The sequence below is a fragment of the Suillus fuscotomentosus genome, assembly GCF_016647785.1.
Source record: "Suillus fuscotomentosus strain FC203 chromosome Unknown F5891scaffold_10, whole genome shotgun sequence".
In the NCBI taxonomy this organism is placed as follows: domain Eukaryota; kingdom Fungi; phylum Basidiomycota; class Agaricomycetes; order Boletales; family Suillaceae; genus Suillus; species Suillus fuscotomentosus.
Genome location: NW_024539522.1, coordinates 1145932 through 1164782, shown reverse-complemented (window position 1 = coordinate 1164782; position 18851 = coordinate 1145932). Strand labels below are relative to the sequence as shown.

Sequence of the window (18851 nt, the reverse complement as noted above, 5' to 3'; positions counted from 1 at the left end):
GGAAAAGTAGGTCAGTAATAGTATGTACTGCTGGCGCTTATATAGCGCGCCTAAGCGCGGTCAAGCGGAGCCGAAGCGCTACCGAGTAGGTATGTAAATATATATATGAGTGAGAATGCATGATAAAAATAAAGGTGGAACTATGCTAATAAAGGAAATGGAAATATACGCACTAGGGAGCTTGGTGGACAGTGGATGGATGCTTCTGGATGGCTGGCGCCATAGGGCGCGCAAGCGCGGGAACGCGCGCGCGCATATACATCGCGAAGCGCGGGAATGGTGCGCGCATGGCGCGCGTTGCGCGGGAAAGCTGCGCGTCATATAGAGATAGCTGTGGGTAGTGCACAGAGTGACGCTACAAGTTCGTGCTATGTACTTCCTAGTGTAAAGCACCATATCACGCCATGAGAGGCATAATTCTCTACAACGCCCCACTTCGTCTGCTCAATACTGCCACCGGGCTGTTATGTGACCGTGAAGCACAGATAAGTGCCTTCAAAATGAGCGCAGAACACAATGAGCTTTGGCTATCATGGTCTATGAAGCGCGCAGACCTCTGAATGGAACACATTATAGAAGCAGTGGCAACTTACTTCCGTTGTGTCATGTTATCCCATAGATGGGGATGGGAAGAGAAAGAGAAAGAGCCGCTGCTGCAGGACATCCAGGGCAAGATTGTATACAAGCTGAATTCGCCTGGTGGTATCGTAAAGTTGCGAAAGTTCTGCGAAATTGCTCGTGATGCGGGTTACCACTGGGCATGGAACGATACATGCTGTATAGACAAGAGCAGCAATGTCGAGTTGCAACAATCGCTCAACTCTATGTTCATCTGGTATCAGCATTCTGTGCTTACAATTGTCTATCTTTCGGATGTTCTGCCTTCATCTAAATCTGGCGCTCTGGAGAGGAGTGAGTGGAACACATGAGGATGGATCTTTCAAGAATTCCTCACTTCCAAAGTTATTATCTTTTATCAGAAGGATTGGACCCCATATCTCAACAATCGCTGTCGCAACCACAAAAAGTCGACTGCAATAATGAAGGAGTTGGAGGTTGTGACTGGTATTGATCGACAGGCCCTCATCAACTTCTCCCCAGGGATGAGCGATGCATGAGAGAGACTTCAATGGGCGTCAAAACATGTTACAACCATTCAGGGAGATATTGCATACTCATTGTTTGGCATCTTTGATGTCTGACTACCTGTAGATTATGGCGAGAAGAAGGCAAATACACTTGGGCACCTCCTGCAGGAAATTGTTGCTTGGTCAGGCGACATTACTGCTCTCGATTGGGTTGGACAATCATCCGGGTTCAATAGTTGTCTTCCTGCTGACATTATCTCATATGCATCCCCACCATGCATCCCGTCATCTTTGTCTGGAGATGAGATCCGGACAAAAGTCTCTTCGCTGCGAAAAAATACTGTGGCTGTAAATTTGGCCATGAAACTCTATGCCCTATTAAAGGGCATGAATGCTCCTTGCTTCGCGAGCCGCAGACTGCATCTACCTTGCATCTCATTTCCTGTCACGGAAATCAGACAGACACATGGTTCAGCCCAAGAGACTCATTTCATGTATAGAGTCAAAGTGAATGGGCCTCAAGACTTGCTCATCACCACACTAATTCAATCCCGCGAAAAAGACCCACCTGACAAAAGTTTCTTCTTATCTGTCCATGGGATCATCGTCTCCTCGAGCAGCTTGACTTTGCAGATGATGAAGGCAGCATAGGGGCTTCATCCGAGCCCGGGTCTCAGTCAGATGGCTCTGATGAGTTGCTCGGCGGTCTGCCTGTAGAAGATGAGGAACATCACTCACGAGCATTATGAATGATGGTTCACCTTGGTCAGCCTTTTGGCGCATTTTTCCTCATGCAGCAGCATGACAGAGAGTACAAGAGGATCGCGTCAGACTGTAACATCATCGCACAAGCCAAGACATAGCTTCCATTGACAACATGGATGTCAGCTCTGTAGAATTACTATAGCTGTATTTGAAGACCAATCAGACCTCTCCGAGAGGCACTCATCCGAGCCTAACTTATGGCGATGAGCACAAATCAAATGCGTTAATCACTGGTACTGGGTGCGACCACTCTATTACTAATTTACAGCTTTACATGCATAAACAACCATGTGGATGTTTGACGGACCAGGTAACATTAGTGGGAGACGAGGATGATGTTTGATACTGATTTTACTCAGGCTGGACAAGTATACTTGCAAGACAGTGAGAGGAGAAAGGAAGACTTGGAGACGCGAATTCGTGTGAGAAGGTTAAAGCCTCCGTGAGTAAGATGAAAGCTATGTTGCTTCCGTGTTGTGGTGGGGAAGGTCAGATTGTGTCAGACAGCATCTGCAGTCTGAAGCATAGCATTCTGAGTCCGGTATTTGAAGTTGAAAAGAACAACGGTTGGACGCAGAAGGGACAGACCCTCTAAGTGCGGGATGAAAGGGAATGAGACCAACACTGGTGAGATTGAGGGAGGTTGGTAGGTAACTAAAACTTTGACTGAGGAAACGGAAGATGATAGGGAAACGATCCTAAGAAGAATCTGGAAGATCTTTCATGGTCGCGTGCATATCTATGAAAACGCGTGCGAAGATCTATGCAAGTGTGAGATATGTAAAACGAGCACAGTCCAGCTTACAAAATTCCGGAATGGCAATCGCATATCTATTCTTAGTTCAATCACTGTGTTACAAATGCCTTCTTCTGACCAGTTTCCACGAATATTTATGAATGGCCCTCCTTCGACAAGAATGACAGCATGAGGGATGTAACGGGTGTCACTAGTGCAGATAAAGGCAAACCGACTGCCAGCTTCATGCACCTTGTGGGGGGCGGCTTCTCCTCCGAAAGGCAACAATATTCTTGATTCTTTCAAGTAGGTTGTGTTGGCATGGTTCCTCTTGCCAATATTAATGGAACTAGAGCATCGAAAAATACCAGAGTCACTAGGAATAGCCACCACTCCATCGAATTGATATTCTGACCTGTAATGGACAAAATGCACTTGGCCAGTAAACACCTTGGCCTCTACACTCGAGGGGTGATGTGCCGCATGTGGATCAATATAGACTATCAAAAGTTAGACATCTATACTTGACTCACATGAAGTGTTGATTCAGTTGCTGGTACATTCATGGTGCGTCAGGCATGCACATCGACAATCTTTTCCATGCTTGCAGTCCATCACATGTATTGGCCTATGAATCTCCATGCAGGGGAATAGTCTAATTCCCATTCTCATGTGTGATGCACACTTATGTAGTAAAGGAAATTGAAGCATAATACATGATCGTCTGGGGGAAGGAAAACCTGGTGCTGAGAAGGACGATTCATTAATGATAATTCCAGGCTTTTCGAGCGAGTTCCTGGAAACCTGAGTGATGTGAGAGACCAAAAGGATGTATGTGGTGCATGCTGGGGGATGTCAGCTCGACCCAAGCTGGGATTTGCGTCTACGAGGCATCTGTGATGGCCATGCATTTACTGTAATCAGCGAAGAGAGATGCTCGAGATTGTACAGTGGCTCAAAAAAGTGTCTCAATGTTTGTAACATTTCATGTAATTGCTTTATTATGAGCCAGGGTGTGGGAATATGACTAAACTATAGGGAGGTGTCATAAAGCTATACTTCTTAGCCTCATTTGAGTTCCCTATAGTGTGGGAAGCTAATGTCATCATGTGCAGATATGGCTATTTTAATTTGGTGACTTATTGAGACACTTTTTTGACTTTTAGTTTGACCAACACAATCTCAATAATTATGATACTTTATGTGACCTTCTGTTGCTCTAATCACTTCTGTCACTCTTCTAGACATGCTATCTATCAATTTTGAATATTTCTTCTTAGCACTCCTTTCTCACTCTGCTGCAACTCTGTCCTACAGCTGAAATAGCCCCTATGATGAATTTTGATAGGCTGCAAGCAATTTCTTGAATATTTTTCAGAGATATTCAATAGGGCTGATGTATAGGGACTATGCTAGACATGATAGAACATTGAGATCGTGGTATTTGAGCTGCTAGTGACTAAATTGAAAGCTTACCTCACATGAATGAAGATCTCACATTTACCATATTCTAACTGGGCAGGCTGCTAATGCTACTCAGGCCACCTAATTCATCAATTCCATCATCTCCAGCTCTGTTTCCACTCAAACCATCAATAATACTTGCAAGGCAACAAATATTAAAGCTACAATCAAGAAGAAGAGGACTCTCCTATTCCTAGCCTATAGAAAGAGAAAGTAAACTTTAGCTTTAAAGCACCAGTACTGGACTGGAAGAGGACTGGAAGAGGACCATATTATAAGATCAGACCAAGATAAATATGATGAGGTCAGATGGCTGGGAATACATCTGTAAAAGACAGGTGAACCACTAAAAGAAAAAAAATTGTGTAAACTCTTAAGTGTGGAGTAACAAACATAGAGGTATAGGACTGTATGAGATGTAATAGAGTGTATATTCTCTGTGTGAAGTAAAGTGAAGGACCAATACCAAGTGGTACATCTCTGTTTTAGATGAGAGTCTGCTAAGAAGCATACAGAAATCATAGATTAATGAGGAAGGTACTATGTTGCAATAAAATAATGATCCTAAATATGTCTAAATTGGTCACTAGCAGCTCAAATACCACGATCTCAATGTTCTATCATGTCTAGCATAGTCCCTATACATCAGCCCTATTGAATATCTCTGAAAAATATTCAAGAAATTGCTTGCAGCCTATCAAAATTCATCATAGGGGCTATTTCAGCTGTAGGACAGAGTTGCAGCAGAGTGAGAAAGGAGTGCTAAGAAGAAATATTCAAAATTGATAGATAGCATGTCTAGAAGAGTGACAGAAGTGATTAGAGCAACAGAAGGTCACATAAAGTATCATAATTATTAAGATTGTGTTGGTCAAACTAAAAGTCAAAAAAGTGTCTCAATGAGTCACCAAATTAAAATAGCCATATCTGCACATGATGACATTAGCTTCCCACACTATAGGGAACTCAAATGAGGCTAAGAAGTATAGCTTTATGACACCTCACTATAGTTTAGTCATATTCCCACACCCTGGCTCATAATAAAGCAATTACATGAAATGTTACAAACATCGAGACACTTTTTTGAGCCACTGTATCACTGAGCTTGAGCAGGTTCAAGGAGGGACCTCGTCGTGCTTCCTCGATCATCGATATGCTGTTAAATGGTTTCCCAGATAGTATGACAATCAAGATCATCAACAACCTGACTTTCTGGATCCTTTACTTCATACCATTGAAGCAAGTGAGTCCCTATGGATTGACTGAGTCGAGGAATGTCAAACACTTCCCTGAAAACAAGTGGAGGTGCGCCTGGGTCGATATGAGTAGAAAGGAACTTTGGGATGATAGCTATACACTCTATCTTGGTCTGATACTAATCTTTATGGGGTGATTTATGTTGCCAATGCATGATTTTTGGATCACAAAAAATGAAAGGGACATACAATGTTGACTTATCGAAAGACGTAATGATACCAATTTGCGGACCACTGTTAACTTGTCCTGGTCCCACCATCTAAGGATTTTGTGAGGGCGAACAAAGGGTTGCAAGAAATGATAGGGAAGCGACGGGACTTGGAGCATAATTTGTACCCGAACTGCTACCTAAGGGCGAAAACCACATTTAACATGCATGTGTTGATACATATGCTGTATGTTGAAAGTACAGATGTGAAACAGTCAGAGGTCCATAAGCTTTGAAACAAAAACATACAACTACAATATCTCTATGGTCCTGATGTCCATCGAGTCTCCAACAGAAACCATGTCCTGAATTTGTCCAATGATATCATCATCTGTTGCAATCCTCTTGTATTCTCCACTGTGCTGCTGCGCTAGCAAAAATGCACTGAAAGGCTGCCCAAGGCGAATGAGCAACCACAATGCTTGTAATTCTAGGTCAGACATCCCCTGTTTTACAGGAGAACCACCAGACCAGTCATCTGATGCAGAAGAAGGTGGCGTCTCATAATCTTCCTCGCTCTCCGTATCATCTCCATAGTTAGACGGTTCTGGAAATTCCATCAAGTCAGGTAGCTCCAGAAGAGACCTGTCATATCCCGTATTCCGGACCTACATCCGATAATATTCCCATGCCTCATCTGGACCTTCGGACGCCTTATCCATGTCTCCAGTCCTCTACCCATCCGGATCCCTGCACCTCTGCACATCCACATCCACACATCCACATCCAGATCCCTTTACCTCTGTACATCAGACCTCCGTACCTCCACAGCTAGCCTGCTTCATTCATCCTTTGTCCTATCGCCCTAATGTCATATCCCATACATCCACACATCTCATCCGGACCATATCCGATCCGGTCCGGTCCGATCCGATATACGATAAGCTACTTAATTCATTTCCTGTGCATATAATGTTAACACAGCCTATTCGGTATTTCCTTGTTCCTGGTATCTCGGTTATACTTACTACCAGTATGCTTACTGATCCATTAACCTATGCTTCATTTCCGACTCGCATTTGACAACTTTGCTTATGCTTCGTACATAGCCTCGGACCTTTGCTTATTGATCTTTCCGATAGTCACTTAGTATATAAACTCTTGTATATGTCCTGTAGTTCCTCAGTCTGAATATCATATTAGTCCTCACACTAGTCTTCACTCTAAGTCCTCATATCAGTTCTAGTCTTCCAACTTAGTTGTTATCTATCTCAGGCCTAGGGAGTTTCTCCCTAGGCCGGAGCTCTACTTATCCAATACTCCACTCATCCGCTCATGCAATCCTCTGTAGTTTCCGGAAGTTCATCTGGATCTTTCCTGCAGTCCTCCGGACCTATTCTGCTTTGGACTTTGTCCTTGCAGCCTTTCCTCTGTTTACTTCTACTCAGGACAAGTCCCGAGTAGCCATTATACATATTCATGTCAGGACGAAACCTCATTGTAATTTCCAGAAGTTACTTGCACCCATCCGGAAAGTCCTTCTGAAGTTTCCCGCGCCTTCGGACTTTCTTTGGACACCAATCTGAAATTAAGGGCACATACTCGGGTAAGGGGCGCAGTGCATGAGCTGAAGCCAAGCCCCTCAGAATCAGTCCTACCCTTTGTGCATGATCTTAACAAGACCGATCCCAGGGACGGACAACAAGAAATCATTGCCCGATGGGCCTTGCCAGCCAGAATTGAACCAGAGCCTCTCTGGTGGTGATAAGCAAGTCGTGAAGTCCGTCTGCCTTCACTTCATACATGAAATGACTTTCCAGGGTTGAACTACCCACCCAGCGTCTGACTTCGGTGACATTGAATACAATACAATGCAGATGCAGTCTTTGTGCTGTGAAGCGAGGGGCGCTCATGTTCTGAAGCCGAGTATAAATGTTTGAAGCAAAATCAGCAACCCCATTTTTCGCAGCGAAGAAACCGAAGACTGGATTTCAGCTTCGGGTAGGGGTGGTAGCTGGCATGGTGGAGCTTCGTATGAAGCGATGGAGGCTGGTAGACAGCTGTTGAACTCTGATGATTTTCCGATCCAATTGAGACCAGTGATGTCCCCCGACTGAGCCACGATCTCCTGCAGGAGCCGCCCGGGAGCCTTGTCCTGCTTCTCGCCATAATCTACAGACAGACAGACCCCAAGGATGCCAAACAACGAGTATGCGATGTCTTCCTGACACGCGGTAACATGGGTTGACTCAAGTTGTATCCAAGATAAGACAGAGAGTCGAGTTCAATGACCTATGTATCACCTAAATGAGCATTGGCTATGGCACGATAGTTCCCATCGCACCTTCTGCGCATCGAGAAGTGCTTCCATCCATAGCATTTTGCCCAACTTTACCTTGCTACGATTTGCGAAGACAACATCAGATGCAGAGTTCGAGTTGATTACCGCCGAGTATAGGTCAATAGCCCTGTCATAATCATTCGCAACGAGGGCGGAATCTCTGTTGGCAGCACATAGCACACTACATTGTTGCTTGAATTCTGAGTCACATGTGGGTGAGTATGATAGCCGAGGGTGACATCGCTGACACTTGCCATTGGACCAATCGAGGCAGCTGGCCTTCGCAGTCTCGTCAGTGGCGTCCATTATGCATGTGTGCACGGAGGGCTTGATAGGGTTTACCTGCAGAAAGGAAAGCCTGGCACCGTTTCTGGTGTGTCATAAGCAATAAGCACTCGAGATCCCAGCCAAAGAGCTGCAAAATGAATAGGTTATGAAAAATGCTGTGTATGCATCATGTTGACGAACCATGATCAAGTCCTGGTATGCAAAATGAATGTATTTCGACCAGAAAGTGTCTGACTTCACAGTGGCAGTGAAGTGATCAGCAGCTTCGTCATGACGTGCTTCATCAAAAGCTTTGATTCCGAGTTGAACACGTAGATATGTCTATTGTGTAAGTTGAGAATATTAGGATTGATGACTGAGTGCGGCCACATGATACTCACTTCCACAACACGAGGCGCGAGAGGATCAACTTTCGGACAAGCAGCAGCCAGGTCTTCGATGAGCAGCATTGCTTCCTCATGTTGATCTGCATTGAAGAGTGCGATGGCCTGGAATACCAGATGAAGCAGATAGTATGGGAGACAAATTAAATGTACCTTGATCAGGAGAAGCAATTGGTTGGTTTCTGAATCTTGGTTTGTGAACATGGATGCAATGTCGAATGCTACCCTTGCCTCTCGGATGTGACCTTTTCCACAGAGGGCGATGCCTTTCGAGATGAAGCCAATCAATGATGGTTTAATGTTGATTGACTACGTCACGGATGACAGTTAGCCTTTCATAAGAGGACAATGATGGGTGGGTCCATCTCACCTTGATTGCATCCTCAAGGGCATGGTCCCAGTCGTGCTTCCGGGCCATAACGAACAAATGATTGGCATATGAAGTAAAGTTGTCGGTGTCGGCATGGATCTCTTGGGTGAGGAGCTCTTCAGCGAGAGATAAATCCCCGGTTAGACATGCATCGTGGGCTGTTGTGATGTCAAGGATCTGTATGAAGGATGCTCGAATTGCATTATGAGAGTCAGAAATAGAAACTTGCCTTTGGACGAGCATCCTTTGGTACTGCCCATTGTGAGATCTTATTGTCTTCACCTCCGCTGATGATGTGCTTGCCGTCCACAGAGAACATGACACATCTCGGGGTGGATGAATGCTGGAAGATGGCAATGGTTCATTGATCTGAGAGCTCCCAGAGACGGACATGCTTGTCGCCAGATGCAGAAGCAATAAGGGTGCCAGCGGGATGAATGGCAATGGCATAGATATAATCAGTGTGGCCTTTCCATGGATGACCGACACGCTGCCAGGTTGATGTGTCCCACTCCGATATGGATTTATTACGTGCCGAAAGAAGGCATGTGCCATCAGGTGTCCATGTGAGTGGCATCTTCCATATGAAACTGACACACAGCATGGATGCGACGTGTTCTCTTGTGCCTAGATTATGGATTTGGATATCATGCGATGTTGCGATGACAAGAAGTTCACCAGAAGGCAAATATCGAATGCACTCGACAGAACTGGGATCTTGACTGTCACAACACTTGATTGGATCTCCTTGCATCTGCCACATTTTGGTACACCAAAACTTCACTGTATGGTCCCATGCACCAGTGGCCAGTGCCGTACCATTTGGAGAAAAATCCACCAAGCGGATCTGATACGAGTGGGCTTTGATGGATTGGGTCATGGATTTGCCAGTTTTACTGTGCCAGGCAATGACCTCTCCATTTTCATCATCGCTTGCTATTATTTGACCATCTCATGATATCGTCAATGCCAACACCGCGTCCCTATGCCCTTCCATCTTCTTCAACACAACACCTGTCTCCAAGTCCCAAAGATGAAGTGTATTGTTGTCCGAGCCAGTAATCATTCATCGTTTGTCGGGGAACACTGCGACTGCATTTATGGCACCCTCATGATCTTCAAAAGTTTGAATGGGCATGGTGCTTGGAATGAGCTGTGATATTTTACTGGAAGTTGATGGTGTTGAGCATGGCCGAAGGATTGTGGGTGTCTTTCTCCAAGTTACAGAGGTGCGTGTATTGTGCGTTTCTATGTGTCGGAAAAAGTTATTTTTGCTTGGCATACCTTATAAGGCATTGCAAGCCCTCAATTGATCGAGCCCATTTGAAGCGCTTGGAAGCGGACCCGAAAATCTTGCAAGCGAGGCTCAATTGACACTTGCAGGCTGATTGCAACCTCATTAGGGACAGATTGGGACATATTTTTGCAAAAGTTACATTTACAGCCCCTTGTAAGCCGCTTGCGACACAATTGCAAGTCCCTTCCAATTGACTTGGAAAATTTTTGGGTGACCTTGCAATCCCTCAATTAACCTCAAGAGGGGTCCCTTGCAAGGCACCTTTGGAAATTTCTGACATTTGTTACCTTCACTAAGTGCTAACCTTCTTTGTCTCCATAGACGCCCAAGACACGAAGCAGTTCGCCATCATCATTTCAACGAGAGTGCTCCCAACCAGTGGTAACTGACTGCACTGGCTACATGCATCTGACATTTGTCCTCAAAGTTTCAAGCCCTATTGAGACATCAAGCGAGCATCACACCTTTCCAACAAACTTTCAAGCTCAAATCTTACGTCTCATGATCGCTCACCTTATGGTTCGCAAAGTATAGAGTATATTCATGTCTATGATGCATCTTGATTGTTGATCCCCCCCATCAAGAAGGGAACATCCCCAGTACTATGCACCAAGAAGAAGATTATGCTTTTGTTGCTTTCACCTGCAGTGAATTCGAGCCCCAGAGTGACCTTTATGCACATCATAAATAAAAAATACAAGAACATTGTAGCCAATGATTTGTGAGGGGCGCAAAGTAGTCTCAATTCTAGCAATCCAACCAGCATCAGTTGTTGTCTGCGCCTGGCTACCCCCATTTAATGAGTTGAGTTGTTCCATCATATCACAACTGACTCTGCGGCTAGCCAGTGTGGACACCGTGGAACCATGAGTGCCAACAAAGCCAGCTCCATTCAACTGAATGATAGCATCAATGAACACCAGATGCCTGGTAGTGGCCACAACTTAATTGAGCGTCAGAATGGAAATATGACATCCATTTGGCTCACCATTTTCTATAGATCTCCTCTATCCGCTCCGCTGTATAGTCCATCCACGTCCACCCCAACGCCCTAACATCTGACCACCATTCCGGGTCCCTTTCATCGCTCCTCATGATGACATGCATGGCATCAATCCCTTTTCGTGTCCGAAGCTCCTCTTGCACCTCAGACACCCTACATGCAATAACAGACAATGGGGCAAAGTATGGGTCCACTGGAAACTCCTCACATTTCTGGCTGAAGTCATCATGCTGTATGTGCATCGATATATACTATCAAAATTTAGATCTCTAGAGTAACCTATGCCCGAAACTGTCACTCACGGGAGGTGTTGGTTCAATTGCTGGTGCGTTCATGATGCATCGGGCATGCACATTGGCAATCTTTTCCATGCTTGCAGTCCATTGCATGTGTTGGCCTCCAAATTTCTATGCAGGAGAATAATATAATTCCCATTCCATGCACGATGAGCGCTTATGTAGTAAAGGAAATTAAAGCATAATACATGATCGTCCAGGGGAAGGGAAACCTGGTGCTGAGGAGAAGAACAATTCGCTAATGATAATTCCAGGCTTTTCGAACGAGTTTCTGAAAACCCAAGTGATGCAAGAGACCAAAAGGATGCATGATTGTGGTGTGCGCTAGGAGATGTCAGCTTGACCCAAGCTGGGTTCACGTCCACAAAAATCTGTGATGCCCATGCATTCAATCACCAAAGAGGGATGTTTGAACCGAGCTTGAGCAGGTTCAGGGAGGAACTTTGTCGTGGGTCAGAACCTTGATGTGCTGATGAATGGTTTCCCAGACAGCCAATGACCAAAATCATCGACAACCTGACTTTCTGGATCCTTGACTTTGTGCCATTGAAGTAAGTAAATGCCTATGTCGAGAGACATCAAACACTTCCCTGAAAACAAATGGAGGTGCGCCTAGGTCAATATGGTTAGAGATGAACTTTGGGATTATGTGTATACATACAGTGGCTCAAAAAAGTGTCCCAATGTTTGTAGGCTTTCATGTAATTGTGTTATTGCGAGCCAGGGTGTGAGAATCTGACTAAGTCAAAGGGAGGTCCCAAAAAGCTCCGCTTCTCGGCTACAATTATGTCCCCTATAGCGTGAGAATCCATTGATGCCGTGCGAAGATATGGCTATTTTAATTAGGTGACTCATTGGGACACTTTTTTGAGTTTGAATCAATTATACATAATCTCTATAATTCTAGTACTTAGTGTTTCCTCCCTTAGCTTTAATGACTGCTGCTACCCTCCTAGGCATACTTTCTATTAATTTCTGACACTCCTCCTTAGCAATCTTTCCCCACTCTACTACAACTCTCTCCCATAACTGAAATAGTCCATTAGGTGGGTCTTGATAGGCAGCAAGCATTCTCTTGAGTAATTCCCAAAGATGTTCAATGAGATTGAGGTCTGGAGACTGTGCTGGCCATGATAGGACAGTAATATCATGGTCCTCAAACCATTTGGTGGCCAACTTTGAGGTATGCTTGGGGTCATTATCTTGTTGGAAGATAATGTCTTCTTCATCAATACCTGATTCTTGCATGCTTTTGAGCAGACACTCCTCCAGAATGGAGACATACTGCTCTGCATTCATCCTCCCCTCCACCTCACATAGAATTCCCACCCCATGTCACCCCATGCAGCCCCACACCATCATATTTCCTCCTCCAAACTTAAGAGTACCTTTCACTTCTTTTTCTTCAAGTGGATCTCCTGCCTTTTTCCAAACATACTCTTGACCATCTGACCCCATCCTATTGATTTTAGTTTCATATGACCAAATAACTCTCTTCCAGTCCTCTATAGTCCAGTGCTGGTGCTTTAAAGCAAATGCTAGTCTCCTTTTCCTATGGGCTGGTGACAGTAGGGGTTTCTTCTTCTTGACTACAGCTTTAAGATTGGCTTCCTTGAGGGTGTTCCTGACTGTTTGAGTGGAGACAGTGGTAGTGATGATGGAATTGATGTATTTTGTGGCTTGAACAGCAGTAGAGGCCTTTCCAGATATAATATGATGAACAAGAGCTCTTTTGTCATGCAGAGTAAGTTTAGAAGGACGACCCATTTTGACATTTTCTTTGTTGGGAATATTCTGGTTGATAACCCTGGCAATAGTTGACTTCCCCAGACCAGTTTTGGAGGCAATCTGCCTGATAGATAGACCAGAGGTGGAGAGAAAAAGGATATTATCTCTTTGAGAAGAGGAAATAGACTTCATGCTGATTATGAGGGACATGATGTTATTGGAAGGGTTTATATATGTACAGGATATTAAAATGAGACCATATTGTCAATATGGGACCATTTATATATATATTTGTAAATGGTGTCATGTCTAAATGATCTGATTTTCATATTTTAATAGAAACTCAAAAAAGTGTCCCAATGAGTCACCTAATTAAAATAGCCATATCTTCGCACGGCGTCAATGGATTCTCACGCTATAGGGGACATAATTGTAGCCGAGAAGCGGAGCTTTTTGGGACCTCCCTTTGACTTAGTCAGATTCTCACACCCTGGCTCGCAATAACACAATTACATGAAAACCTACAAACATTGGGACACTTTTTTGAGCCACTGTATGTTCTGTTATGAGAGGGAGGTATATCAAATTGCCCGACGTCTTGTGAGGAACTGGGACGACATTGGAAGTGAATCATTGACTTACATAGGCTACCGCATCATTCACTAACAAATAACTGTGATTAGTGGTTCAAGTGATGTTTGTTTGGAGTTGACGTACTCCATTCTGCTGAAGTCCACAATGTAATGTATTTTGTGTCATTATGAAGGTTATCTGAGACCAATGTTATGGTAAGATACAAGCTTTGGACGTTTTCACTGAATACTGACCTCAAGAGCCTTGGGTGGGTGGGCCTTGGACATATGATTGCAAGTTGAAGATAATTGCCTCTTGGCCTATTACCAAGTGGCACCCCGACTAGGACCCCGAAACTTCAGATCCCAGCACTGTGCCCAACAGCGCCCCAGGCGTCATCAACACCTAAAACCCTCTTAGCTTACTACTTTAATACCCGCCAGGCTAGGCCCAACAGTCCACACTGTTGAATCCAGAGCTAATGGCAACTGGGAAAACACGACCAACATCTGTGGGGACCGGTAGTACAAACATCCGCACCCCCACTCCCACCAATAGAATCAGGGCTTCTCATCGTAATACAGTCTCTATGTTGCTTCCAAGAGACGAAATTATGCAGCAGGAATACGATGTCAAAGATAGAGAAAGCGGTGCTGCCTTCCTAGAGAAGTCTCCCTTCTACCGGACTGGAGAACCCATAATGAACGAAAGCCTAATACTAACAATCCTTCACATCACACAGTATACAGGAATTCCCCGCATAGTGATAGAAGGCCTTCGAGCTGTTGCGCTGCTTCCAGAGGACGGCACCAGCAACACTCCCACAACCGCGACAGAGCTCAACATCCAGCAAATAGTGGACTCGCTTTCAACTTCGCTCTCAGCCCCTGTCATAGCAAACCTCACCTCCTCACTATCAGCACATGTTGTGGCAGCTATTTCACCTCAAGTAGCGTCCATCCTCACGGCCTCGGAAAATCTCAAGACGAACGTCGACGAAATCACCAAATTCAAAACAACTTTAGAAGAAAACTCGAAAGACATCAAGGATATTGTCAACAATGTGAGCCAATCAGCCAAACCCCAACCAGGGACACCAAGATCATACAGTGCCATTGTTCAACAGAACACACAGACCCCAGCCCCAATCTCGGTAGCCCTCGCCCGTGCAGCTACAAGGGACCGTCAAATCCTATTCGACCCGGTGCCAGGCAGCGTCCTATTCACAACCAAAGTAACGTCAGCCGAGATCGCAACCAAAATGAAACAAGTGTTCACGGCATCCCAGTCGGATGACACTCCAGATATTCAAATTAAAGCAATCACTCGCCTTTGTAACGGTGGGTTTATAACAGAACTAACTACTACAGAGGCGGCCAAATGGATCAGAACTCCAGAGAATAGGCTGAAAATCACCAACGCCCTTGACCTTCCAGCAACCATCAAGGAACGACGCTTCTCTGTAATAGTCCCATTCCTACCCATCGATCTAACATCGAAGACACGGCATGGTTATGTATGGTGGAAGAGGAAAATAACATGACAGCGGGCGCAATCGATTCAGCCAACTGGATCAAACCCTGTCAATGCCGGGCCCCAACACAGTGTGTCGCCCATGCAATCTTCCACTTCGCAGACCCACACTCAGCCAACAGCACCCTCTGGGATGGTATCTACATCGGTCAAGAGAAACTACACCCCCGAAAGGACAAACAGGAACCAGTACGATGCGTGCAATGCCAGCTGTGGGGGCATATTGCAAAGGATTGCAAAGCACCGAAGGACGTATGCGGAACTTGCGGGAAAAACCATCGCACCAATGAGTGCAATGCATATTGCACTTTCCATTGCATAAGTTGCAACTCCCTGGAGCATGCTAGTTGGGATAGGAAATGCCCAGAGTTCAAGTCCAAATGTGCTGGGATAGATGCTAAGCACCCTGAAAATTCCATGCCATACTTCCCCACTGACAATCCATGGACGCAGGTCATGCTACCCTCTCAACCGGCCCCTTACCACAAACCGGCAGTAGCACCAGTACCAACCTCTGCCCCTACTCGTCCATCCCTCTTTCAAACGAGCCTCCCTTATGAATCAAGACGTCCAACCAGAGGCTACCACTCACGAGGAGCACCTCATCATTACAGTCAACGAGGATCCCGCGCCTTCACCCCCACAGGCCCAAACTCAATCCCCATTTCCGGCACATGGAACCCTGATATGAGTCCCAGCGGAGACCAACAATCGCAAGTCCCCTCAACTACGGCACTCTCACCTATCCTGGACTCCCCACTCACCTCATCCTCAATTTATGCAACACCACGGCCCCCCTCCCCTCTCAATGTCTGAACACCATGAAGAAGCACCGACTCGAATAAGTGTCTGGCAACAAAACCTTAATACCTCACTCCTGGCGCAGCACTCCCTCCTTAACAACCCGATTGCCCGAAATTGGGATATCATCGCACTCCAAGAACCTCATATCAACTCCATGAAAAACACCATCTCCTCTCCTTACTTCCACACTGTATACCCAACCACCCGCTTCTCCGCACCTGAACTCACATCATGCACCGTCACACTCATATCTAAGTCCTTCGATACCAACTCCTGGCAGCAAATCGCCTTCCCCTCCCCGGATGTCGTGGTAATTCAACTCTGTGGCCCGTTCGGACGCTGCACTATTTTCAATATTTATAATGATTGTATACTAACGAGAACTCAAGAATCCCTAGCGTCCTTCCTAGAACGCGAGATGGCCAACATCCGCCCTTCTGCTGACGACCACATGATTTGGTTGGGTGATTTTAATCGACATCATCCTCTGTGGGATGAAGACCGTAATACGCAGTTATTCACTAACCACTATCTTAATGCAGCCCAACCCCTACTTGACCTACTGGTGGACTACGGAATGGTCATGGCCTTGCTGAAGGGACTTCCCACACTCCAATCCTCAAGTTCAAAAAACTGGATGCTGTAGAAACAACAATACTGAGAGGAACAAATGATGCTCCAGACTGTATCTAAAAAAATGTTGTAGGTCGTGCGTTGCCTAGTCTGCTATGCTTGAGGTGGCAAGCACATTCGACCCTTGAGGGGAAGCAAGTGCAGCGAAGATCTAGAGGTATGCGCTGAAGCGAAGCGCGAGAAAGCGCAGGTGCACGCAAGGTATGAAGGCGCGGGAAGGCGCGTGCATATTAGCGCGAAGCGCAGGAAAGCGCACGCGCGTGCGGAAATGAGAAAGAGTAAGCTTAAGTGAGGATATGATGTAAGACAAGAGAAGAGAGATGTGAAGTATAGACAATTAGATTTCAACTGTGATTTTCTAGGTAGTAAGTAGTAGGTAAAGTTAGAGGTCAAGTTCAGTGGTAAAAAAGTAGTAAGTAATAGTATGTACTGCTGGCGCTTATATAGCGCGCCTAAGCGCGGTCATGTGGAGCCAAAGCGCTACTGAGTAAGTATGTAAAGATATATATGAGTGAGAGTCCATGATAAAAATAAAGACAGAACAATATGCTAATAAAGGAAATGGAAATATACGCACTAGGGAGCTTGGTGGACAGTGGATGGATGCTTCTGGATGGCTAGCGCTATAGGGCGCTCAAGCGTGGGAAAGCGCGCGCATATACATCGCAAAGCATGGGAAGTGTGCGCGCATGGCGCGCGTTGCGTGGGAAAGCTGCGCCTCGTATAGGGATAACTATAAATAACGCATAGAGTGACACTACAAGTTCGTGCTATGTACTCCTTGGCGGAAACTGCCATATCATGCCATGAGAGGCATGAGTCTCTACAACACGCCCCGATAATGTATTCTGTACTGACCATACTAGTGACTCCTTCATCAGTTGTTCAACTAACCCAGCTCTGCACAGACCAGCCACTGACCAGCTTCCCATCCTTAGCATCTTGGACCTTGAAATTCCCAGAGCCACGACAGAAGAAAAGCACAACTATCGAGAGACTGACTGGGATGAGTTCAATGTTGTCCTCGCTGTTGAATTGGACAAGATTCCCTCTGCTCAACTGCTAGCTACTGATGAAGAATTTCAACAAGCAGCGCGGAACCTCACGAACACAATCCAGCATACAGTAGAGCAGAAGGTACCGAAGTCAAAGCCCAATCCCCATTCCAAACGCTGGTGGACTAAGGATCTGACCATCCTACAGCGCGAGGTCGCGAAACTAAGTCACCACTCCTATAAGCTACAAGATGACACTGACCACATTTGCCATGAGGAATACCATACTAAGCGAAATCAATATTCAGAGGAGATCAAGCGGACAAAGAAGGAGCATTGGGTCAACTGGCTCGAAAAGATCAACAGTAACGACATATGGATAGCTAACAATTACCTTACAGCTGTGGTGGGTGATGGGGGTCTATCAAGAATACCAACACTGAGACGTCCCAACGGTACCTTTGCTGACACCAACGAGGAAAAAAGTGCGGCCCTAGCACAAACCTTTTTCCCACCACCCCTGGCCACGTCATCGGTCCCAGAGGACACTATCTACCCTACTCCAGTGGCAACTCCAGCCCCCATCATTGATTCACAGCTATCACAGAGCATTGCAAAGTTGAGCCCTTATAAGGCCCCCGGCCCGGACGAGATATGCAATGTTGTATTCACTTGGTGCGCCACATTACTCAAACCATTTCTGATTCATCTTTTTAGTGCTGTTTTCACACTCAAGACATACTACTCTCCTTGGCGCAATTTCACCACAGTTGTTCTGCGAAAGCCCGGCAAACCAGATTACACAGCAACAAAAGCATACTGTCCAATTGCTCTCCTCAACACAATGTGCAAGCTTTTGACAGCGGTAGTTGCCGACCAGATGACATATCTCCTCGAACATCACAACCTACTCCCTGACACCCACTTTGGAGGACACCCTGGAAGATCTACAACGGACTCGCTACATCTCCTCAAATCAACTATCAAGGACGCTTGGCATAAAGGGAAAGTAGTTTCAGCCTTGTTTTTAGACATTGAGGGTGCCTTCCCCAATGCAGTCACTGACTGTTTGCTGCACAATATGAGATGCCAGCGCCTACCAGAGTCACTGGTAGGATTTACTGAACATTTACTTATAGGCCGATGTAC

General features: G+C 45.6%; 3 protein-coding genes across 3 annotated transcripts; 2 read left to right on the top strand and 1 right to left on the bottom strand.

The window, feature by feature from the left end:
- Nucleotides 1-605: 605 nt before the first annotated feature.
- Nucleotides 606-1118, top strand: F5891DRAFT_977308 (uncharacterized protein; the record flags this gene model as incomplete). Its single annotated transcript, XM_041376690.1, has 2 exons — nucleotides 606-912; nucleotides 964-1118. 2 exons carry the CDS (start codon nucleotides 606-608, stop codon nucleotides 1116-1118), a joined length of 462 nt encoding a protein of 153 aa, XP_041230046.1.
- A 9784-nt stretch (nucleotides 1119-10902) lies between these two features.
- On the bottom strand, nucleotides 10903-11529 carry F5891DRAFT_1207517 (uncharacterized protein; the record flags this gene model as incomplete). The annotated part of the gene is made up of 4 exons (XM_041369069.1): nucleotides 10903-10923; nucleotides 10971-11064; nucleotides 11126-11370; nucleotides 11443-11529. 4 exons carry the CDS (start codon nucleotides 11527-11529, stop codon nucleotides 10903-10905), a joined length of 447 nt encoding a protein of 148 aa, XP_041230045.1.
- A 2689-nt stretch (nucleotides 11530-14218) lies between these two features.
- On the top strand, nucleotides 14219-15280 carry F5891DRAFT_1184681 (uncharacterized protein; the record flags this gene model as incomplete). The annotated part of the gene is made up of 1 exon (XM_041366474.1): nucleotides 14219-15280. The coding sequence occupies one exon, from the start codon at nucleotides 14219-14221 to the stop codon at nucleotides 15278-15280; it is 1062 nt and encodes a 353-aa protein (XP_041230044.1).
- Nucleotides 15281-18851: the final 3571 nt, after the last annotated feature.